The following is a 25650-nucleotide window of genomic DNA, read 5'->3' as shown; positions in this document are numbered from 1 at the left end:
TTCTTCATATATGTGGTCTCAGTAAAGGATAGATTTACTTTTGTACAAACAAATTTGTGTGAATTTGTGTTTGTATAAATACAAACTAGTTGATAAAGAAACTATAACAGAAGTCAGCGTACAATAAATGATACAGCTTGATTTAAAATGTCATAGATGAACTTAACTTTTGAATTATCAAGAGACGAGAATAATTGCCCATAGTAACCTCAAAAGATAATCTCTCTGTAAAGACCCAGTCAATATTTTAAAATACATTTCACTTAAAATCCAACAGGATTCCATTTTCAAAATGTTTTGATATTAAAAACAGAGACAATTAATGTAGACATATGTGTTTATTTTAGAGGTGAAAGATGCCATGCTTATTGACAAAAAGCATCTTATTGACATTTTCCTTTTCAAAATTCAGCACTGAGATTTGATTAATCCTTAGTTACTGAAAAAAATAATAATTATAAAAGATCAACACTCATTTTAATACAGTTTCACAGTCATTTGCATTCCGGTTTAAATTAAATGTACTGTTTCTTGAAGTTTTAAGACTGAATCCAGATATAACTTAGTTGTAATAAAAACAGTAGAAACCAATGTAATGGTTTAGTTGCTGTATATGTACCATCCACCTCTTTTGGTAGGACATATGGAGAAACCTTAAATATGTCTATTGAGAACAACCCCCAATTTTATTTATTTAGAATTTATCCAAAAAAATTTCATAGCATTGCAAGTTGAATTTTTAATAACCATAGTCTGATTATTCAAAAAGATTATAACTATATTTTGTTGATAGTATTACCTTAAGAAGTGGAGACTGTGTTTAGAAAAGTTTCATCTTGTTTCTGCCAGCAGTTTTCACAGTCAGTTCATATAAAAACTAAAGAAGTAAACAATATTAAGGATTAGCATCAAAGCTTTAGTGAACTTTTAGATATTATTTACAGTTAAATGAAGTAGTCATGTCTTAAACTGAAATTCAGAATCAGTAAGAACAAACGAGGGTCTCTTCAGCCTGGAATGAAGTCTCTAATTCAGCATTTTCCTTCAAACAGTGACCAGCTAGGAGGACCAACTCATTAACAAGGCGTGAACACAACAGTTAGTTTGGACCCAGTGGTGGGTTGCTCCCGGTTTGCACCGGTTCCCGCGAGCCGGTAGCGGTGACGATATGATGTCACCGAACCGGTTCTCCCCCCGCCCCTCCACCACCCCCCGTGTTATTCTTACCTTTTATTTGGCCCCACCTCCAATCTATTGCTGCCTCCTGAGTCCCAGCTGATGGCTAGAGGGAAAAAAACTGTTTAAACTCTTGCCGCGGGGCTTCAAAGGGCCACCCTACAGCTGATCAGTGTTAAAAGAAAACAAATGAGTAGCTATGCTAGGGAAAAAACGAAACTGGAAGTAAAGCAGGCTCTGCTGCAACATGACAAAATGAGGCAGGGAGAGATTTCTTTTTCTTTTTTGCTCACCAAAAAAGGTAGGTGCAAACAATGGGAAATTTAGGGCAAAAGAGGAGAGTTCAAGATTTTAAAACACACAAGAAAAAAAGCTCTATTTAACTAGGGAATTGTAATAATTGAGATACTATTAATTGTATATTGTGTTGAAAGCAGAAATGGTTAAGTTGTGGTTTGGAGGAATATATGGGGGAAATTATTGGGTTTATTATTATTGGTAAATATAATTAATTGATTTGTAAGAAATTGGATTGCATGGAAATAATTGGAATATTCATGTTCATATTGATTAATATACAAAAAAGATAGTTATATAACTAATTGATTTATATTAAAATGTTGAATTTGTATTAAACAACTGTAATATTACATAATTAACCAATGTGAGGATGGATATAAAAATAGACGACAATGGGAAGGGGTATAATATAGAATAAAAGGGAAAAATTGAATTTGATTAAGATTAGAGATGAGGATGAAGGGTAATATTGATTTTTTAAAAAAATAGATGAGGAGTAAATATGGCAAAAAAGAAATATAGAAATTGTAAATTTAATTTACAATTAACTAAACACTGGTTAAATTTGTGAACCAGCCAAATACTCTGTTCAAAGAAAATACATTGTATGTTTGTATGTGTGTTTCTAATTATTGTTATTTATTCATATTTGTTCTCTTTTATTCTTTAAAGTTTAACAATTCATTCTTTATCTTAACATCTTTATATTTGTTTGGGGTTGCCTTTCTTCCCTTTCATCTTTTTTATTGTACAGCAATCTTTCTCCTCAAACCTACCACCTCTCTCTTTTCTTTTCTTTTCTTCTTACTTTCTCTTCCCCCCCTCTTCTTCTCCTCCCAACTTCCTCTTCCTTTCTCCTTCTCCTCCTCTCTTCCTCCCTCTCTTACCCTCACTCCTACTCTAATTTCCCTTCCCTTCCTTCCTCCCTTCCCTTCCTTCCCTCTCTTCTCCTTTCTTCATCCCTCTCTATTGCTGAATCCTTTTGTGCATATGGATTACTCAGAGGGCTGAAAAAGTTATTTTTGACTGGTCCTTGCACTTTTGACCAGTCCTCGAACTTACAACTGTCCTCACATTTTACGTTTTTTGCCCTATCTTTTGCAGTTGTGAAATGAGTGACGCTGTTGTTAAGAATGCTACAATGGGCATAAATGATGACCAGTCATAAGTGCACGGACTGGTCAAAAGTGCGAAGACCTGTCAGAAATCACTTTTTTCAGCCCTCTGGGTAGTCCTTTTGTGCATATGGACTACTCAGAGGGCTGAAAAAATTATTTTGGACTGGTCCTCGCACTTTTGGCCAGTCCTCGAACTTACAACTGTCCTCACATTTTACGTTTTTTGCCCTATCTTGTCACCATGGTGAAGAGAAGCAGTTGTGAAATGAGTGACATGGTTGTTAAGAATGCTGCACGGGCATAAATGTGAGGATGGTCATAAGTGTGAGGACCAGTCAAAAGTGCGAGGACCTGTCAGAAATGACTTTTTTCAGTCCTCTGAGTAGCTAGCCATGCCCACCCAGTCACATGACCTCCAAGCCACGCCCACAAAATAAGCCACGCCCACAGAACTGGTAGTAAAAAAATTTAGAAACCACCCCTGTTTGGACCTGGAATTTATTGCCTCTAATTCTAGAAATTCCATAAAAACATGATGGCTGATAGAGACAGATAAGAGTAACTTCCAATAATTGTCTGCAATTAAAAAAAAAAGTATTCTGGAAACAACTGAAATAGAGGATGCAAAAGGAGGTTATAAATGCTTTTGATAACACAGAATATCCTTTTAAATCTATCTGTTAGCTTTCATACAAGCCCAGCTGTAAATCTGAGCTCTCCAGACATTTAATCCCTTATTCAGGAATCGGCATACTTGGCAGAATGTTCATAGACTTGACTCAGCAGGATTAGTCTGTTCATTGCAGACAAGAGTGAAGGCATATTCACATAGAAATCTGCCCACTTCAGGACACCCAAACCACATTCGATATGTAAGGTCTATGCTCCAAGGTTTAAGGGCCACACTTTTTCTTCTGTTGGCTGTTCTTTTGATTCCTTTGGAAGGCACCTGATGTACATTGAAATAACAGTTGTTTTTAGCACAGGAACAACTGGTTCCTATCTTGCAACCTTATTCGTTATACTATAAGCCAGCAGACCTCTCTACATCTTTACTATGGCATATTTTGTAATACAGCTGTACCTTTTATATAAACAGCTATTTTCCTTTGGACTCTCAGCAATTTTACTGGAAAAATCCAGGTTCCATGAAAGAAGAATAAGAGCCCTTCGTCTACTTTCTGATTTTCTTAATTCAGTAACACCTGATGATTTAGTTTGATAGTGTGGTTGCATATGCAAATTAGAAGGGAGGAAAGTGGCAAGCAAGAATTCAGTACTACTACTGTGTTTCCCCAAAAATAAGACCTAACTGGAAAATAAGCCCTGGCATGATTTTTCAGGATGTTCGTAATATAAGCCCTACTCCCCAAAATAAGCCCCAGTTAATATCATTAGCCAGATGGACACATTGAGTACCTTATTTCCCTGAAAATAAGATCTAACTAAAAAAAATAAGCCCTAATTCGTCTTTTGAAGCAAAAATTAATATAAGACCCAGTCTTATTTTCGGGGAAAAACCGGTATATTGCCTTATCATTTTTTTATTTTGAAATCCTGCAGACATACTAATACACACACTTTCTACCACCACATTTGAAACTTTTATCTCCTATAGGCCTGGGGTATGTCCAACCATAAATCCTATTTAATTCTACTTGTTCTTATCCTATGGCTTCATCCTATTGTTTAGCAGACTTTGGGCTATATTTTGCAAGGACAAGAAAATAAGAGATACAGGCTTTTTTTAATTTTTGGCAGGTTTCTCAACAAATATCACTTAAAAGTTTCATTTTGCCTGAAAGGCCAGTTTTCTTTCTTCTTTATTTTTATACTAGGTATGATTGGAGCCAATGTGAAAGGACATAACTTGCCCTGTGAAAATCAACCAATTACTTCTCGACTGGCTGTAATATGTGGGACATCATCATGCCACATGGCAGTAAGTTCCAACTAATTACCAACTGTGTACATTTAGCTGATGAAAAATGAACCTTTTAACACCTTTTAATTTCTGTTGTACTCTGTTTTGAATTGTGAGGATTTTGAAGCTATTGTTCCCTTCACAGGTTTATATATCATCATGAATTTGCTATAAAGAAGCAGCCATAATAATAGTAGACAATCAGTACTGTGGAAAAGGCATATAATATAAAAGCAGTGTTAAAAATTATTCTACTCTGACTTTAGCTGGGCATTATGAAATTATCGTATTTTTCGGACTATAAGATGCTCCAGACTATAAGACGCACATTAGAGGAGGAAAACAAGAAAAAAAAAATCTGCCTCTGCCTCCCAGCATCCACCAGTATTCATCTGGCTAGCATCCTTGCAGCAAACAGCAAACAGCCTAGTCAGCTTCAGCACGTTGCTTGTCAGGGTTCCTCTCTGTTGCGCCCACCACCGGTCAACTGAGCTGAGCTGAGCTGCTGCCCCCAGGGAATGCTGGAGCCTTTGCTGCTGATTGGTGATTGGATTTGCCTCCCGGAATACCACTGATCAGCTGTTCTAGGCGGCAGGGATCTCCACCAACCGTTCGCCGCAGCCTGTTCACCACCACAGCCCATTCGCTGCTACCTGTTCACTGTGGCCTGTACGCTGCCTGTTTGGCAGCGAACAGACGGCAGCGGCAGCAATAGGCAGCGGCGGCGATCCCCACCACCTAGAACAGCTGATTGGTGCCGCACCAACCCCCCTCCCCCCCGGCCTCAATATTCGCTTTATTAAAACGCACAGACATTTCCACCCACTTTATGACGTCTTATAGTCCGAAAAATATGGTATACCTGTGACTTGGACCCTGAGTAACCCTTGATGAAGGTTGATGATGCTACTTTATAATGGAATATTCAGTGTCTTTAGAAAAGCCCCATCGACTTTTATCCCTTCCACCTTCTTACTTAATCAATATAAATCTTTCTTTCTTTGAGAGCTCTAATGATCTATAAAATTTTGAGACAGATTGTGGCTCCAAAAGAGGCAAGATAAGCCATTTTTTGCTTCCATAATTTTCCTCAGTGAATTAGTGCGAAAGCTTTTCCCTGGAGTTTTAATTACAGCTCAGAGTGTCTCTTTTTAAAATTAATATTGTTAAGCCTGAAATCAATCAATTTTTGTGTCTAGCTTTTCTATCATTTTTTATTCATTTAGAAATTATTTATGTTAACTGAAACTTTGGACAAAATTTAATAAAATTGATATATACGAAGCAAAAATGGTTAGGTGTACACATTCTCTACTAATTCTAGTGTAAACATTTTGTTATCTTTATATAAATTATATATGTGGTATAAGTTAGAATTTTCTAAACTGGTATTTGTAGTCACATATATATGTGTATGTTTGCATGCAGGAAAAAAGCTATAATAAGGCAACAATAGTCTAGTATCTTAGTATTCAATTATAAAGAAAATAATTTTGACCCAGCTATTTAGATATATGAGGTTTTGCATGAATTATAGTTCCTAGCAAAGGAGAATTTGAGTCTACATGTGCCCTAGATAGTTTTGTGGTAGTGGGAAATTCTTTCGAACTCTTTTGAACTTAGTTTGGAATAAACCCAGGCCAAATAAATTCATCTGGAATCATTTTGTCGTCTTATCCCTTTTTCATCTTTCCTTTCTTATGGTCCCATCTCAAACAGGAGAGTTGGTAGCATTGAAGTTTTGGACTTGAGGCTTGAGTCTTTTAAGTACAGGTAGTCCTCGACTTACAACAGGTCATTTAGTGACTGTTCTAAGTTACAGCAGCACTGAAAAAAGTGACTTATGACCGTTTTTCACAGTTACAACCTTTGCAGCATCCCCATGATCATGTGATCAAAATTCAGATGCTTGGCAACTGTTTCATACTTATGATCATTGCAGTGTCCTGGAGTCATGTGATCCCCTTTTGCAATCTTCTGACAAGCAAAGCAGGGGTGAGATGCTCCTGGTTCGTACCGGATCACTCGATCCGGTAGCGATGGCGGCGGGTGGTTCAGAGAACCGGTAGCAAAAATCCCTGCCCCCCCCCCCCCATGACAAGCAGGATCATCAGAGGCTTTTTTTTTTTTTACTTTTAAAAGCATTTTTTCTACAACCTCTTCCGAAGAAAAAATGCGTTTAAAAGTTAAAAAAGAAAAGCCTCTGATGATCACGCGGCTCAGCTGGGATCATCCGAGGCTTTTCAAAGCATTTTTTTCTGCAACCTCTTGGCCGAAGAGGTGGTAAAAAAAATGCTTTGAAAAGTCTCTGGCAACTCTCAGTTGAGTTGCCTGATTGGCAGAGAAGCATTTTTTAAAATGCCTCTCTGATGATCCCAGCTGAGTTGCCTGATCGGCAGAGGCTTTTCAAAGCATTAGAAAAAACGCTTTGAAAAGTTAAAAAAAAAAAAAAAGTTGGCCATGCCCACCCAGTCACATAACACCCCCCCCCAAGCCATGCCCACAGAACCAGTAGTAACAAATTTTACATTTCACCCCTGAAGCAAAGTCAATGGGGAAATCAGCTTCACATAACAGTGTGTTACTAATTTAACAACCGCAGTGATTCACTTAACAACTGTGGCAAGAAAAGTCGTAAAATGGGGCAAAACTCACTTAACAAATCTCTCACTTAGCAACATAAAATTTGGTCTCAGTTGTGGTTGTAAGTCAAGGACTACCTGTATACTGGCAAAAAACAAAGGGCAAAGTGTTTTGAGCATTTAAATACTGAGTGTTGCTCTAATAATATATCTATGTGACTGCTAAGAGTCAGCACTAAACATTTCCTTGGTAGCATGTAACCATCATAATGAATTTCTCTTAAAGAAGGTTGTTTCATAGGGAAAAAAAAGAACAAAGTTTTCATTGGCACATGTTATCTATCACCTTATAATAGATAACTAGCATTGTGTAACAATTGCTATTGGTAAGGTTGCTGACTTGTTGTTCCAGGTGGACCACTAGAATTAATTGCATTGTCAGAATAGTCAGTATGGTAGTCAGCATAATTAATTAGTTTATGCATCATATTTACATAGCTACCTATGTCACAAATTTATGACTTCAGGAGTCAATACCTATGTCACAAATTTATGACTCCGGGAGTCAATAAAAAGGATAGTCATAAAAAGTAACAATTAAAAATTCAACAATTGAAAAAAAAATATTTTTTTACGTACTTAATTTGCCTATATGTTTTAAATGTTACTAAAAATAGAATAAGACCTATTGCAGTAAGTCTACATCGTGATTAGCAAACTTACACATTGGCCCCCAAATGAATCAGTCCGCAATAATTGCTTACCCTGATCAATTCTCATGATATAAAGGAAGAATGGACTAAACAAGCCATAGCAGCACAGATGTAAACAGACTGGGATTTCCAAGATTTACAGCATTGATAATCTTCATTTTGCTGAAGGGCACAGTATGTGGTCTGGTGGGTTAAGATTGTCCCAGAGTTCCTTTCTTTTCTACATAAGAAAGGGGAAAAATAGGATGGGATAGACAACACAGTGATGTCCCAAGGTTTTGGAGAACAGTAAGCTGATTCCTTGTGTAACGGAATACAGCAGTAGCTTGGTCTAGAAAGTAAAGCAGCTTAATAAACACAGAGATTCCAGTTATCAATATAGATTCTAAAATACATCTGGCTAAATTAATTGGTCCTTTGGTCTCCAGCATCCAATCACAGAATTTCAAAGAACAAGGCCTAAAGAGCAAGTTTCAGTTATGTATAATTAATGTATGTAATATGTGGCTGGCTATCAATACAAAGTAGGTAATCAGAAATGTAAATAATGTACAGAAGTAAACTAAATAAAAGGGCATTTGTCAGTCATGGAGTTTTTTAAAAAAAAATGGATGAAGGATGTAGGAAAACGTGTAGTAAATGTATTAATTTATAATATAAATTTATATAAATTAATCCTTTCATTTTTATTAGTTAAGCAGGCCTAGAAAATGAACTGGCAGACTTTAAACTGATTAGTCTGATCATATATCTGTGAGTTACGACATTGTTAGAAAATAATGTGAAGAATGTATGTATGTATTTGAGTTTTTGCCCATGAAAAGCAATAGCAGAGCAAAGTGTTTGGCTAAACAATAGTGATGATACAATATTTTTGGGACTTGTGCAGGGTTGGAATTCTGAATGCATGGGTATATTCACAAAATACAGATAGTCCTTGACTTATGACCACAATTGAATCCCAAATTTCTATTGCTAAGTGAGATGTTTATTAAATGAATTTTGCCCCATTTTACAACCTTTCTTGCCACAGTTGTTAAATGAACCACTGCAGTTGTTAAATTAGTAACACAAGTTGTTAAGTGAATCTGGCTTCCCCATTGACTTGGCTTATCAGAAGGTGGCAAAGGATGATCACATGACCCTGGGACACTGCAACCGTTATAAATATGGGTCAGTTGACAAATATTTTAATTCTGATCACGTGACCATGGGGATACTGCAATCGTCATAGACAGCATTCATTTATTAGATGGTCTTCTTAGGATAATTTTTATAATTTCAGTGGGACCTTTGGGAGATGCAGAAGTATTGCTCTAAATAAATGTGAGGTTCAAAATGGATGCCTTACTTTTCTGTTTTTATTGTTAACAGATTATTCAAAGAAATCAAGTGGGACAGTGAGTCTAATGGAAATCGTAGTAGATTCTAGGAGGCTCACTGGTGTCCATAGATACCAGTTATTTACCCCCAATCATAACTGGAACATTGTTATGATCGGAATTCCTATTAACGTTATTCATATCTGAGGCCATAATATTGTACACAACAACCTGAATACAAGACAACTGAACACGCTTTTAGGATTTCACTGTAAATACGTTCCGGCCTTAAAATGTAATTTTCTTCCACCTTACTTTATTGTAACAAGCAATGCAATTTTCTATTGGTGGAATCAATGAGAAATCTGGAGTGAATATTTGAAAGGCTTTTGGTTGAAGGACCCTTTTATCTGTACCTATTTATACTGGGCCAACGACATAGAGCAATTGTATATGTCTTTTTAATGAGATATATATGCAGCTGCAGTTGGTTGAAATTAACTGTACCTTTTTTTAATTAGGTCTATAAAAATGTAAGTTTATTATCCTCCATGTTTTTGTTAAAAAAAAATATTTCTATACATTTCTCCTTTGTATCCAGGGACCCTGAGGGCAATAGAGATGAATCATCAGGTTTAATTTAATGCAGTAGGAGAGAGACACCTGTGTGGTCAAGTTGGCATGAAACAGTGGCTTTGATCTACTTCAGGTGCACTGAGCCCCAACCAGCCAGCAACAATAATATCTTTGTGAGATGATCAGAGCAGAGAATGAAATAGAGTGGTGGTGGTGGGGGAAATGGCCTGAATGAAAATTCAAGGCTTTTCTTTGTTGTGGTTCTGGCAAGCGAAAAAGTCAACTGTCAGGAGAAATTCAGCAAACATAAAACAGGGTGAAAGTGCAATGGTCAAGTAATGGGCTTCTTTCAAAGAATCTTAACAAGAAAGCATTCAAGATAATTTGATGGGTTCCCATATTTTCCTACAAGTGTAGATGGGAAGTGCCATGGAAGGAGGAGAGAGAGAGAGGAAAAAAAAGATACAACGAGAAGTGTTGGAATTCTTAATCTGATAAATAGGAGAACTTTGGTAAGTTTATGTGCTTATAAAATTGTAATATGTACACTAGGTTAAAAAACAACAACAAATCTTGTTAAATCATGTAGTCTACCAACTAGCCAAAAAACCCTGCAAATTAAATAAAGGAAGGTTTTCAATTTATCCCAGTCATTAGGCTTTTAATCAATAAAAGGCATTCCCAAATTGATTACAGTTTACTAAGGAACCTTAAGATTGCTAAACAAATCTGGATTGCTCTGTTTGTGGAGACCAAAATAATTCTCTGTCTTTCGGAAAAAAAGAAACAGGCTTGTGTCCCTCTCTCCCCTCCTGTTCTCCCATTTAACATTTCTATATTAGACTGACCATGGTTGTTAAATTTTTATTAGCTGTAGGATGTGATGAAGGACTGATATGACTTATTCTTACCTTTCTGACATTGAAAAAAGGTGGTTTCTTATGCTGAGGTTGGAGAAAACATTATAACATTGGATATCTTTCTAAATTTAGAGACTGCTCTCTGATTTTAGAGGACAAAATCTGACCTAGTATGGCCCCTGAAAGAATGGGGTTAGAATGTCAAAATATGTGATCTATTTTTCTTTTGCAAAACTCCCTTATGCCATAGAACACATGGTTAATTATTTTGTGATATTGCAATAGGGTATTTGTGCATGAAAAGGAAGCACAAAACCTCCTTCCAATTCCAATCCGGTTCAAACACTGATTTTTTTTAAATAAAAAAATTAGTATTCAACTAATACTGTGTTCAAGGAACCAAGGATGGTTATATGGAGTTAAATGTATTTTTCTTAGAACCATATAAATAGCTTTCATTTTCTCCTAATTTCCATATTGTTTATTTGTATCTCATGCTTATGGTTTCTTCTAAGTGTGCATTTACAAAGTTCATGCTGACACAGGCAGAAAAGGACAATTGTTAAATCATGTAATTTGTGCAGGCACTCCACCCAGTTTCTGAATTAAGTCTGTGTTTTCAGTTTGGAGCTGATGACTTTTGGCCTGAAAATCTTGCAGTAACTTAATTTTCTCTGATTTTATCTTTTGGACTGTTAAAAGGTCCTCTTAAAGATCAACAGGATATAAGAACCGAGGGATTGCTTGGGTGAATCTGTGTATTATAAATATCCCCAAGGTTCTCAGTTTAGTTCAAAGGGATGTCCTTTGCCTGGTTTTGTTTATATCTTTTTAAAAAACAAACTCTTAGCAATTGTGCATATTCTGATTTGTTTGATTTCCCAGCGACTCACACAGTGCTCTTTTTGCTCCACAATATCCATCCAAGCTGCCAGCTTTGTTTACACAAATAGAGTCTGGAGCACGTTTTTCAGCCCTAGAGCTTGCACAGTACGTGTCTTTCCAGAACATCCTGGGGTGGAGACCGCAGAGGCATGCTGGCTCAAAGTGTTCCTACAGGCTGATTTCTGTAATCTCAGTAGGAGCCAGACCAGCGAGTGGTTTTAGTATATGTTGGCTGCAATTTGATGGCAGAACATGCCACATTGCAAAAGCATCAGGCTTCTCCAATCATTGTTGCAACGGAGTTCTTGGCTGTGCTGGAAAATGTCCGCATAGAAAGGAAACACATCACAACATGCTGCTGAATTTGATCGCATTGTGGGTAGTCCCCCCGCCCTCCGGGGACCCACTCAAAATCTGCATGGTGGATTTTCATGTTGTATTATTCACTTACGTTGTATTATTCACTAGCTTTTATGTTAGGCAGTTTAAATGTGTGATCTCCAAGAGGACAGAGTCAAATGCCTAAGGCAAAGAATTTTTCAGCCAATTGGCCATTACCCAGCAATTCACAAAAGCAGCAATTTGCTGTCCCCCACTACATTAGTACAGAGGATGGTGGATGAAGTGAGAAGTGGTGCAGGAAAATGAAAACAACCCCTCCCCCAAAAAACTCATAAAAATAATGCAGAACCATGAAACTACAATTATTCAAATCCCGGTTTTTCTCAGTATTCTGTCTAACATAATAGATGAACATTCAGATGTGACAGAGCATTTTATAACTTAAACTATCCTGTAGTTATTTGTTTAATATAAAATATACATGAATATTATCACATTGCCAGTGCAGAGATAAAATGATTTGATATTTAGCTGAGATATTTTTTTCCCTGTTAAAAAACCTGGTATGGAGAACATCTAGCATGAGACGCAAACATATTTTTCTCATGAATAACACATTTAAAAAGGAAATCCTCATGGAGGATTAAATATGCATTACATATACAAAGTATATCTTGTATTAAGCATATGCAGATGAAGTACTAGTTATAAATATGTCTTTTGTAGCAAATCCAGTCCCTTTGCACTTTGTATGTTTCCTCTTAGGAGGAAAGCAGTACAGATCAGTGGTGGGATTTAGCCAGTTCGCACCCCTTCGGGAGAACCGGTTGTTAACTTTCTGAGCAGTTTGGCAAACTGGTTGTTGGAAAAAATCATTAGGGCAGAGAACCGGTTGTTAAATTACTTGAATCCCACCACTGGTACAGATAATCCTCAATTTACAACCATTCATTTAGTGACTGAAGTTACAATGGCACTGAAAAAAACGACTCACAACCAGTCCTTGTGCTAACAACTGTCACAGCATCTTATAGTTGTATGATCAAAATTTAGGCACTTGACAACTGGCATGTATTTTGGATGGTTGCAGCATCCCAGGGTCATGTGATCACCATAAGAGCTGGGGTGGCGCAGTGGTTAGAATGCAGTACTGCAGGCTCACCAGGCTCAAGGTTGACTCAGCCTTCTATCCTTCCATGTTTGGTAAAATGAGGACCCAGATTGTTGGGGGAAATATGCTGACACTGTAAACCGCTTAGGACTATAAAGCACTGTGAAGTGGTTTATAAGTCTAAGTGCTATTGTTGTTTGCAACCTTCCCACTGGCTCCTAACAAGCAAAATCAATGTGGGAAGTTAAGTGGATTCACTTAACGACTGCATGATTAACTTAACAATTATAATGATTTGCTTAACATCATGGCAAAAAAAGAAGTAAAATTAGGCACAATTCACTTAACAACAACCTTGCTTAGCAATGGCAATTCTGGTCCCAATTGTGGTTGTAAATTGATGACTACCTTTATATCTCTAGAGAACACCGGAGTAGTCAAACACATAGGTATCTTTTAGTTGTACTGTTTTCTTTCATTCCACTAAGTGGGAGCTGCCAGATGGCACTTGCTATATATGTACTTGCCTTGTTCATGAAACAGGAACCCAGGCATAATCCATAATCACCTATTTACAGCTTTCCTATATTTTCTGACTGCTGCTTCTGGCTTTTCTTTACACACATGCAGTGTACATGTATGTAATATAAAGATACAATAATGTGCAATTAATAGAAGCTCTGAGAGCTGTCCGTGTGGCAACTGTGTTAAACAGATATTACTCTCAATGATGCATAGAGATTTCTGTTTGAAGGATCTACCTGACCTTTGAATGTTATGCTGGTAAACTACAGTCCATAAAGTAGATGGGACTTGGACGAAAAGTAGTTACAACTACAGCAGTTTGACATATTATGGTTAAGACATTAAACACACACAGCATTCTATTTCCTTTTTGTTCTGAAGTAATTGTCTATAAATTCATAAAAAATGGAAGAACTCAGGGTTCATTTATCCTAATAATTTCTCATATGTAGTGTTGTGTTATTATCTATATCCTGCTAAAACTCTCATTCCTGTAACTTTTAATTGGGTGAAACGGTGCATTATAGTTCAATAATTTTTGAATCAATGTATCTCAAATGGACTAACACAAAGGGTGGGTTCTATTTACCTTTACTACCGGTTTGCAATGGGATCGTACGCGTGTGCTGGCTTTGCTCGTGCGGGCAGATCACTGATGACATCCGGGGCAGTGGGCGGGGCCTCCCGCTGGTTTTACTACCAGTTCTTACGAACGGTCTGAACCGGGGCAACCCACCACTGACTAACACTATAGAATACATCCAAAATCCAGGACCCAAGAGAATGAATTTAGGGAAGTTGTGGCTGCTTGAATACTTGTCAGGCTGCTGCTGCTTCAGCTCGGCTAGGCTGCTTCCGTGGTGACACAAAGTTCATTTTGTATGTTCCATATTAGTAGTCCTAGCCATTCTCACAATCCCTCACTCCATCCCCTATGCCAGTGATGGCTAACCTTTTTGCTATCGCGTGCCAGGAGAGGGGGGGCGGGGAGGGTCGCGCGCGCACGTGCCCACGCGCATATGTGTGCAACCCCCTCCCCCCTCCCCCCCCGCTCCTGGCACATGATGGCCTGGTAGGCCCGTTTTTCTTTCTTACCTGGTTCCAAATCCTCTCTGTGTATCTGGGAACAGTGAAAACAGCCTTTCCCACTCCCTTGGAGGCCTTACGGAGGCTGAAAGGGCCCATTTCCCAACTCCTGGTGGGACAGGAAGTGACATTTTTTTCTATCCCCAGCCTCCAGAACCTCTCTAGGAGTCTCTAGGAGCCTTTCTAGGAGTCTGTAGGAGCCTCTCTAGGAGTCTCTGGAGGCTGGGGACAGGAAAAAACATCACTTCCTGTCCCACCAGGAGTGGGGAAATGGGCCCTTTCAGCCACCGTAGGTCCTCCAAGGGAGTGGGAAAGGCTGTTTTCGCCATTCCCAGATACACAGAGAGGAACTGGAGCTAGGTAAGAAAGAAAAACGGGCCTTCCCCATCCCCCCAATGCCCTCCAGAGGCAGGAAACAGCCTGTTTCCCTACTTCTGGTGGGCCCAGAAGGCCTGAAAATCAGCTGGCCGGCGCGCGCATGCGCCCCAGAGCTGAGCTAGTGTGCCCACTAATATGGCTCCGCGTGCCACCTGTGGCACGCATGCCATAGGTTCGCAATCACGGCCCTATGCATTTACCCATTTAACTGCCTACTGGGGAAGGGGAAGGAAGGGAGGAATAGGAAGGACCTCTGGACACATCTCCCCCCCTTGACTAGAACTAATACTTCTATCACAGAGTGTGTTTTGGTTGAAATACAGAGAAATATTTTAGAGTTGCAGTTAAAATGGTTACATGGCGCCAAATGTTCTTTTCCAAAGATCATTCATATTGCATTGTTAAAGATTTAGACTTGTTCAACTTTTAGATGATATACAAATTGATTTACTTGTTTTTTCTTTTCCCTTTTTTCCTTTTTCTCCCTTTCCTCCCTTATTTTCCCATTGTTTTCGTTTTCCTTTGTATTTTATAATTTGATAAACTAATAAAAACTGTCAACTTTAAAGAAAAAAGCCTGCAACCATCATACACACATGCCAATTGCAAAGCCTCCGAATTTTGATCACGTGACCATGGGGATCACATGACCATGGGGATGCTGCGATGGTCATAAGTGTAAAAAAAATGGTCATAAGTCACTTTTTTCAGTGCCGTTGAAACGTCAAATGGTCATTAAACGAATGGTTGTAAGTCAAGCATTACCTGTATATACACACTGCTTTCTGTAATGAAACCTTGTCTGTTAGTCTAGTCTCACTGATGAACAGAAAACTAAAACAGGTTGGAGCAGAAATACAATTTGTAGGTTAAAATCTTCGTTTTCTTAAGAGTGTGAAATTTCAGAATATTGTCATTTTTTTCCTACAAATTCACTGTTCGGATAGGCTCGATCATCTAGGCTTTTATTCCTAGAAATGGTAAAGATATTGCTATTTCTAAAATAATTTAGAAGTGGCGTTTTATTTTAAACACATTTATTATCCTGCTAAGGGACAGGGTGGCTCAGTGGCTAAGACACTGAGCTTGTCAATCGAAAGGTCGGCAGTTCAGTGGTTCAACTCCTAGTGTCACGTAACGGGTGAGCTCCCGTTACTTGTCCCAGCTTCTGCCAACCTATCATTCGAAAGCACGTAAAAAATGCAAGTAGAAAAATAGGGACCACCTTTGGTGGGACGGTAACAGCGTTCTGTGCACCTTTGGCGTTTAGTCATGCTGGCCACATGACCACAGAGATGTCTTCGGACAGCACTGGCTCTTCGGCTTTGAAACGGGGATGAGCACTGCCCCCTAGAGTCGGGAACGACTAGCACATATGTGCGAGGGTAACCTTTACCTTTACTTTATTATCCTGGTAATATTTTACTTTTAAATACAATATATAAGCTCTCAGAAAAGCAAATCAGGTTGGAACAGAAATAAAACTTGCAGACGAACCTCTTTGAAGGATGTTTTTTCTTAGTATATTGAATTTCAGGTTATTGCCATTTTTTCTAATATATTAACCACATTGAGCATTTTAAAAATATAACTGCTTTCTAAAATCTATAAGAAATCTTCCTTCAACTCTGTTTTAAACCGGGCTGCTGCTGAATGCTGTAATTTGAGACGTGTTTTATGATGAGAGAGACAGTGGTTTTCCTTTTGTAGAGGATGGTCTATTGATTAGGAATCTGAACCTTTTCCAAACCTATGCCATGAACCTATTTCATAGGGAGCCTTTAACTGTACTTCCAGCAGCCACAGCCAGCATGGCTAATATAAATTGCTGGCAACTGTAAATCAACAGAATCTATTGGGGTACTGCTCTGTATCCTTGGTGGAATACTATTAAAAATACTGAATTCAGGTATTGGATGCATAATTGCATAGATGAACATACACATGAAGTATAAAACCTTTACTACTTAGATGCTGTAGATGCCAAATGTTTTATTTTTTTAAGCCACGATGTAGTGATGGGACAGAGTGCATTTTTCCAGTTTTAATATGTAATATTATTCCTCTTGAATATGAGCTCAATAATACATTAGGAATTTTCTAACTGTGGCATCATGCAACAACCAAAGATTTTAATATATCCACAAATCACTTACTTGCTTTATTTTTATCTGAGGTAATCATTGTCTGAATAAGCCTGCTGGACATTTAAATAATAATCCAAAACTTTTAAAAAGCTTAGCATTACATTTATATGGAATATTAATTATATTGAAGGAGTGACTTGGTGGCTAGTGGTGAAGACGCTCAATTTCCACTCGGAAGGTTGAGAATTCAATCATAGATGGTGGCAGATGTTTCTCTCCTAGGACGCAAAGAAAAATATCTGCTGTGAACTCCACGTAGCATCAGGAAAGGCATCTGGCCAGGGGTGAAATGTTCCCGGTTCGGACCGGATCCGGTAGCGATGGCGGCGGGTGGTTCGGAGAACCGGTAGCAAAAATCCCTGCCCCCCCCAATGCCCAGCTGAGCTGCACGATCATCAGAGGCTTTTTTTTTTTACTTTTAAAAGCATTTTTTCTACAACCTCTTCCGATGAAAAAATGCTTTTAAAAGTAAAAAACAAAAGCCTCTGAAGATTGCGCGGCTCAGCTGGATCGTCAGAGGCTTTTCAAAGCATTTTTTTCTGCAACCTCTTGGCTGAAGAGGTGGTAAAAAAAATGCCTTGAAAAGTCTCTGACAATCACAGCTGAGTTGCCTGATCGTCAGAGAGGCTTTTCAAAGCATTTTTTAAAAAGCCTCTCTGACGATCCCAGCTGAGTTGCCTGATCGGCAGAGGCTTTTCAAAGCATTAGAAAAAATCCTTTGAAAAGTTAAAAAAAAAAAAGTTGGCCACGCCCACCCAGTCACATTACCCCCCCTCCAACCAAACCACACCCACAGAACCGGTAGTAACAAATTTTACATTTCACCCCTCCATCCGGCCAGTAAATGCTCAGTTCCTTTCAGTTACCCTGACTCTGCCTTGAATTAAGGAAATTAAGAGTTGGGGGAAAAATATTTATACTGAAGATTTTATAGCTATCAAATAAGAAAACTATTCAATGGTTAGCACCATTTAAGATTCCAGTAAGGGGAATATTAGACAATCATTTTGATTCAATTTTAAGATGAAATATTTTAAAAATTGTATCTATTTCAAATGAAGGCAAATATATGTGTCCCAAGATAATGTTGCAGGATCCTATTTGGGTCAGTCACTGGAACTAGAGGTTTTGTCTTTCGAGCTTTCAGATTTCTGCTGGAGCCCATCTTCAGAGAACTTCTCTCTAGCAGGGTATGTATCTATTTAATGCATTTTATTTGTATATATTATGCTTTACCCTCTGGAGAATTCTATAGGAACACACTTTGAATAATATAGCTGTAATTTCCAAAATGGGAAATTGAAATGTTACAAAGTTTTAAAAAATGAAGATAAGGCATTAACAATAAACATATTAGTTGCTAGAGTAGTTGTACACTACAAAGGAATACCTTATTTTTTTAAAAGTATCTTAATATAACAATTACAAAAATTTCTGAATAGTATAAGGTCGCTTGTATCTGCAGTAATGTCTGTTGTAAATAGTGCATTACTTTGGAGTACAAAAAGCCATTTCAGTGCACAGTATAAGACTGCCTGTAGAAACATACCCAGACAGCCCTTTGTGTTCATTTATCAAAGCTCTCTGCTTCTATTGCATTACAGGCGACATAGTAAATATTAGAGGGGCAAAGGTTATTCTGTATCCAGACAGTGCCATTAACTGAAATGATTTTTAAAAAACTGAACTGCGGGCCTTAAAATACAAAGCAAAAATGTTATTCAAAATTGTCAAACTCCAAAACATTAAAAGAAAATTTACAGATCTTGTCTTCTGTGAAACATTTGATATAAATTCATATATGGTATTACCACTGCTCTTAACAAAGCAGGAAATGACAGTGTTGTTATTAGAAATATTCACAACTTAACTGAGCAAGCATTTTAAATGGATTTCATGAATGGCTATCCACCTGGTGTGAAATCTCCAAGGCCTTTCCATAAAGTCCACCATTGGATTTTTTTTTTGGAGAAGTGAAATCTGCATTTAGAGATCAGTAAATAAGTTTTACCAAATATACCAATGGCACAAAGTTATAAAAGCAGTTGTTAAATGTTGTTTTGTTGGTTTTGACAGTATTTTAGTCTATCTGGGTAATTCTGAATCTTGACTGTCTATGCCCCGATTAAGTATGAATTTAATGTTTTATGAAAATCTTGATGGGCATGATTTTGGAAAGAGAGAATACCTAGATGTAATTTACAAATCTTTTTAGCATAGTTGTTTGGAATATATGTTCAATTACTCAAAGGTATAAACAGAAAAGTAAAAGCTGGAAATCTACAGTGTGGAGGGGATGGTTCACACCAGAAGAAGGTTCTTAAAAGGTTTGTATCAAATCCTTAAAGGATTTGTAAAATATTTGACAGCTCGTTATTATTTCTGTGGTGCTGATTCTCTTTTTATATGCATACATAAGTAAATTTATATTAATTGGATTTATATTAATTAGTGACCAGGTAAAATATTTCAAATCAGCACTTGCTTTTTAATGGAAATAAGAAGCACTAATAAAGACTCTAGCCAAGCTATTCCAGCAAATCTGGAGAACGGCACAATGGCCAACAGATTGGAAAAGATCAGTCTATATTCCAGTAACAAAAAATGAGATGCAACAAACTAAAGTATGCAAACTATCATACAATATTCTTGCTGTCACATGCTAGCATAATAATATTTAGGAAGTGCTTTTATTTATATATTATTGCAATAAGAATGGTAAATAGAGAAGACTTTATTCATTCTTCCAAAGATACATTTAAATATATTTGAACCTATTTTTATTAGTAATAATGATGCCCCATTGAAAATTCATCCCAGAATGATTTTTATAACTTATTAGTAGTGTTTGCTATTGAAAACACAACATTTGCTATTTATTATTAATTAAATTTGTATACCGCCCTACTCCCGAAGGACTCAGGGCGGTGAACAGCCATAAAATAAAACATACAAAATTTAAAATAGAGATAAAACAAATTAAATAAATTTGGCTGAACCATTTTAAAACCCCAATAATTTAAAACCAAATTTAAAATTCCCATTTAAAAGAGGAAAATTTAGGTCAGGCCAGCTTGATGAAATAGGAACGTCTTAAGCGCGCGACGGAAGGTACGCAGATCCGGGATCCTCCGTATCTCCGGGGGGAGCTCGTTCCAGATAGTAGATGCCCCCACAGAGAAGGCTCTCCCCCTAGGGTCTGCCAGTCGACATTGTTTGGCCGACAGCACCCGGAGGAGCCCCTCTCTATGGGAGCGTACTGGTCGGTGGGAGGCTATTGGTGGTAGCAGGTGGTCCCGCAAATAACCAGGTCGTAAGCCATGGAGCGCTCTGAAGGTGATAACAAAAACCTTGAAGCGCACTCGGAAGACCACCGGGAGCCAGTGCAGCTCGTGCAGGAGAGGTGTTACATGGGAGCGCCATGTCGCTCCCATCACCACCCGCGCGGCCGCACTCTGTGCCAGTTGGAGCCTCCGAGTGCTCCTCAAGGTGAGCCCCATGTAGAGAGCATTACAATAGTCCAGACGGGAGGTGACGAGGGCATGAGTGACTGTGCGTAACGAGTCCTGATCCAGAAAGGGACGCAACTGGCGAATCAGGCGGACCTGATGAAAAATCCTCCTGGTCACGGCCGTCAAGTGCTCTTCTAAAGACAGTTGTGAATCCAGGAGGACACCCAAGTTGTGAGCCCTTTCCGTGGGGGCCAATGATTTGCCCCCAATAGTCAACGATGGCACCAGCTGACTATATCGGGACGTCGGAAACCACAGCCACTCGGTCTTGGATGGGTTGAACCTGAGCCTGTTTCTCCCCATCCAGATCCGTACGGCCTCCAGGCACTGGGACATCACTTCAAGGGCATCGTTGGGGTGGTCCGGGGTGGAGATGTACAGCTGGGTGTCGTCAGCGTACTGATGGTACTCCACCCCGAAACCACGGATGATCTCACCCAGCGGCTTCACATAAATGTTGAACAAAAGGGGGGAGAGGACCGATCCTTGTGGCACCCCACATATAAGGGGCCTCGGGGTCGACCTCTGCCCCCCTGTCAACACAGACTGTGACCGGTCGGAGAGAAAGGAGGAGAACCACCATAGTACGATGCCTCCCACCCCCAACTCTTCCAACCGGTGCAGCATGATACCATGGTCGATGGTATCAAAAGCCGCTGAGAGATCTAATAGGACCAGGACAGAGGAACAACCTCTATCCCGAGCCCTCCAGAGATCATCCACCAACGCGACCAATGCCGTTTCCGTGCTGTACCCAGGCCTGAAACCCGACTGGAACGGATCTAGATACGTCGTTTCATCCAGGTACTGGGGGAGCTGTCGCGCAACCACTCTCTCAACAACCTTCGCCACAAAGCGAAGGTTGGAGACTGGACGATAGTTAGCCAATATTGCCGGGTCCAGGGAAGGCTTCTTGAGGAGAGGTCTCACCACCGCCTTTTTCAAGATGGTGGGAAAGACCCTCGCCCAATGAAGCATTTATAATCCCCTGGAGCCAGCCTCGCGTCACCTTCCGGGAAGCCAGCACTAACCAGGAGGGGCACGGGTCCAACAAACATGTGGTCGCGTTCAGTCTACCCAGAATCCTGTCCACGTCCTCAGGGGTCACAGGATCAAACTCATCCCAGATAACATTCTCAGGACCTGCCTCCGTCATCCCCGCTGGATCTACCCAGTCGGAGTCCAGATCTTCTCGAATCTGAGTGATTTTGTCATACAGATACTGAACAAAATTCTCGGCTCTTCCCTCCAAGGGGTTCTCCCTCGCTTCCTGGTGGAGCAGGGAGCGGGGTGGTTATCTGATGACGCAATAAGAGCAGCGAAATGAGTGCATTTCACTGCTTTTATCGCCACTAGGTAATTCTTAATATGAGATCTTACCAGTGTCCACCCTTCAGTGGGAAGGTTAACAGTGCTCTGTGATGTCATGCTGGTCACATAACCACAAAAATGTCTTGGGACAGCACTGGCTCATTGGCCTTGAAACGAACATGAGCACCACCCCTATAGTTGGCAACAACTAGTGGAGTAAAATCTACAAGGACTCCTTTTTTTTAATGACAAGTTAGGAGTTTTCAACAAATATAAATTATTTTTATAAATACAGATTTTTTAAAAATACCGATAGCATTAATGAAATAGTTTCCAATGAACATGTCAACTGAAGATGCCCAGTGGTGAAATTCAGCCAGATCTATCTGGCTCGTGCGATCCAGTAGGGTCAGCGGTGGGAGGCTCTGCCCACCTGCATCATCATGTCCCATTTTTTACCCTCTGTGCATGCGTGGAGGAGATGCATGTGCTCACATTTGTGATCCGGTAGCTAAGGTAAGTGCATTTTACCCCTGAAGGTGCCCCTTTGTGTCCTTCAGTGCCAATTCCATTTGATGTGGGGAAAGATACAATAAGATAATTACTGCATATATTACTAAACTACAAAACTTTACATTGCAAGAATCATTTGGAAAGCCCCCTCCCCACAACATGGCAGTATGAGAGACCTGCAAATCAGAATTAAATGGGAGATGTACACATTCATAAGTGTAGGGGATGGTTTGTTTCAAAAAGCTCTTGGGAAATTATGTTTGGCCTTTTATTCTCTGTATAGGGAACTCTTCCACTTTCAGGCAGACCTTTTTTCTCAGAAATGCCTCTTCTTCCTGCTTGTCCTGTTTTTCATAGATTATAATCTAGAGCACTGCTTTCATCTTATTCAGAAAGTGATGGGTTTATTTGCTATCTGTGCACAAATACGAGTTGAGTTTATTAGAAAGAAAAGAAGACCGTGCTTGCTTGTACATGTCTAAATTTAAACTTGTTTGATTTTATAAAGCTGTGATGATCTAGGGAAGATCACTTGATATAGCTTGAAGTGCTTTCTTGGTACTGTCATTTTTTTATATACAATTATACATTTATAAGGTGAAAAAATTTAGATGTTTCAATGTTTTCAAGTACTTTTGCAATTCACTCCTCCTCAAGAGTTGACACTGAATTTTGGTTGGGCACACCAAGGTTGAATTGAGGACTGTATCTCATCCAGATGATTTATTCATAACAAACTGTGCCTTCTGGCAGTTGCATCACAGCTGAATACGGTTAAATTCGATTCATCATTTCATTTGTTTCTGATTGCTCTATAATGTTTACATATCTAACATATTAGTATAAATCTTGGAGGGAGTAGATTGAGGTTAAGTCCTCCCACATGGCTCTTTTTTCTTTTCTCAATCTTACTATAAGCATTGAACCTTCATAACAGTTGAAATATTCCAAACCAAGAGAGAAATATGTCCCTGGTTAATTCAGTGGTTTAAAATGGATTACAAATGAAGAACAGACAACCACAAAAACTACAGTGTTTTTCTTCAGATGTTTGAGGATGCTGTCATTCCAGTCAAAATAATAGTCAGAAGGGATAGGGAGGGTTTTAGATTTTTATCTTATACCTTTGAAAGGCATGTATCCCCTACATACACCACTTCAATTATATATTTTTATTGTAAAAGACAAAATGAAATAAGCCACTCTTCAATAATTGTTTATAATGTTCTTTGTGAACATTATTATTTCTTTGATTTATAAAATTTATAAGCATACTCTATTTATTTATCACATTTGTATAGCTGCCATCTTATGTAGTAACTCTGGGAAGTATATATAATAAAATAAGATACATAAAAATCATTAGAAAACCACAACTTAAAATATTAACAAAGGTAGAAGGCAAAATGGTGACGAAGTATACAAAGAGTGCCTCCATCATATAGCCTTCTAGCATCCACTCAATCATTGAATCCCCAAGCTAGTTGACAGAACCATGTTTAAGACTTTCCTTGGCAAGAAAGATGTTCCATATTAATCTAATTTGCCCAATTCCTAATTAGTCCAAAGTGAAATGGCTAATTTTTCTACGAATGCAGTATTGCATTTCATCACATACCAATTGTCTAATTTCTCCCATCCCACTTTTTTTCTAAATCTATTTGTTGTGGTAAGCTTTCAGGATAAAATTACCAAAATTTTATCTTTTAAAATCACATTTGAGGGGGGTAGATATTAAGTAGTTTTGAGAACCCATATTCATTTCTTGATCAAGTAGTTTTGAGAACTGGTGTCAACTTGAAAACCCCTTTCAAAAAATTCTCACTTTATAACATGTCCACCAGACATGAAATTATGTTTCTTTATCTATCTCTCATCTCTAACAAACTGAAGAATTTTTCTACTATCAGGTGATAATCTAACAGGGTAATACCATGTATGAATAATTTTAGGGTGGTAATGGTTTATGATTAAATAGATTTTTTTTGCCTCCTTCCATTCCAGACTTCCCTTCCAAATTTACTTTTAAATCTGTCTTCCATATTTTTTTACCCAGATTTTAAGAATTTCCGATCTCATTTTCAAATAACAAATTATTTTTAATCTGACTTAGTTCTTTGATATCCAATTTTAATTATTTTTCTGTGTTTCATTAAACTTTAGTTTTTCGTTCTGCAATTTTTTTTTTTTTTTACAGAAAAGTTCAAATACTATCAAAATCATTCCAACCAAGAAGGTAATTCCTTGCAGGAATAGATAATGCGATTATCCTAATAAAACTTCTGCAGGTGAAATGACCCCACTTTCTTGCATTTATTCTGTGCACTCTCGCGTTCCCTACACTGAAATCAGATACGGAAAGATCAACAGCATAGTATCAATATTACTGATTATAATAGTATCAATAGGAAAGATGAAAGACATGGAAAAAAGTAGGTGATCTTTTCTGCCATGTATGAAATAGACTATTTGTATACTTGCTACTTTTTTCCTTACAAAAATCCTATATTTCCCAAAATTTTGTATTGATCTATTATTTTATTACTGTATTCTCTGAACTCACAAGTTTATAATATCTCTCTCCACTAAAGAAATTAAATATTGCAAATGATAGGTCTCATGTACTGCATGGACAAGTTGCCCCCAAGTTTGAGGCAGCATATAAGTCAGGTTGGATAAAAATCAATGTTTTTTTTTTAAAAAAATCAAAAAAATCAGATTTTTTTTTATTTAAATCGGATTTTTTTTTATTTAAATCGGATTTTTTTGATTTTTATCGAATTTATTTTAATAAAAAACTTTTGGGGTAAAAATCTATCGTAAGATAGTTTTCTATTTAAGATACATAAATAATTTAGTTTATTCAGCATGAAATGGAGCTCAGTTATGTAGCATGAGGCTGTATATTCTGCAACACTGGGACTATCGGTGAGTCAACAGTGGGTCAAAGGAGTAGCAGAGATGACAGTTGCTCTTTAAAAATTATGATTTAAATTGAGTTGATTTAAATCAAGCCTTTTTACTAGTGATTTAAATCATGATTTAAATTGTGATTTAAATCAACTTGATTTAAATCAAATCCACCCTGATATAAGTGCATAAAAAAATAGAAAAATTTAAAAAATGTACAATACTGTTTCTCAAATGCACCTTCTAGGTACATAAGCACACATTATTGTCAATGGAATTGATTTCATTAGCTTTTACCGATCTGGTTTATATAGATGGCAATAATTCTCTGAAAAGCTGGCAGGATTGTACCTTACTAG

At 38.1% G+C, this 25650-nt stretch overlaps 1 protein-coding gene across 1 annotated transcript in view; it reads left to right on the top strand.

The window, feature by feature from the left end:
• Nucleotides 1–25650, top strand: part of FGGY (FGGY carbohydrate kinase domain containing) — a 150970-nt gene that overhangs the window by 49751 nt on the left and 75569 nt on the right. Inside the window, exon 8 of the mRNA XM_070939505.1 lies at nucleotides 4433–4536. Coding sequence (XP_070795606.1) covers nucleotides 4433–4536 — 104 coding nt within the window. The remainder of the gene's footprint in view (nucleotides 1–4432; nucleotides 4537–25650) is intronic.

Source organism: Pituophis catenifer, unplaced genomic scaffold (assembly GCF_029215685.1).
Source record: "Pituophis catenifer annectens isolate HBS135680 unplaced genomic scaffold, rPitCat1.0.hap2 SCAF_3, whole genome shotgun sequence".
Lineage (NCBI taxonomy): Eukaryota > Metazoa > Chordata > Lepidosauria > Squamata > Colubridae > Pituophis > Pituophis catenifer.
The sequence above is the reverse complement of the archived record's forward strand: the minus strand, read 5'-3'. Positions and strand labels throughout refer to the sequence as shown.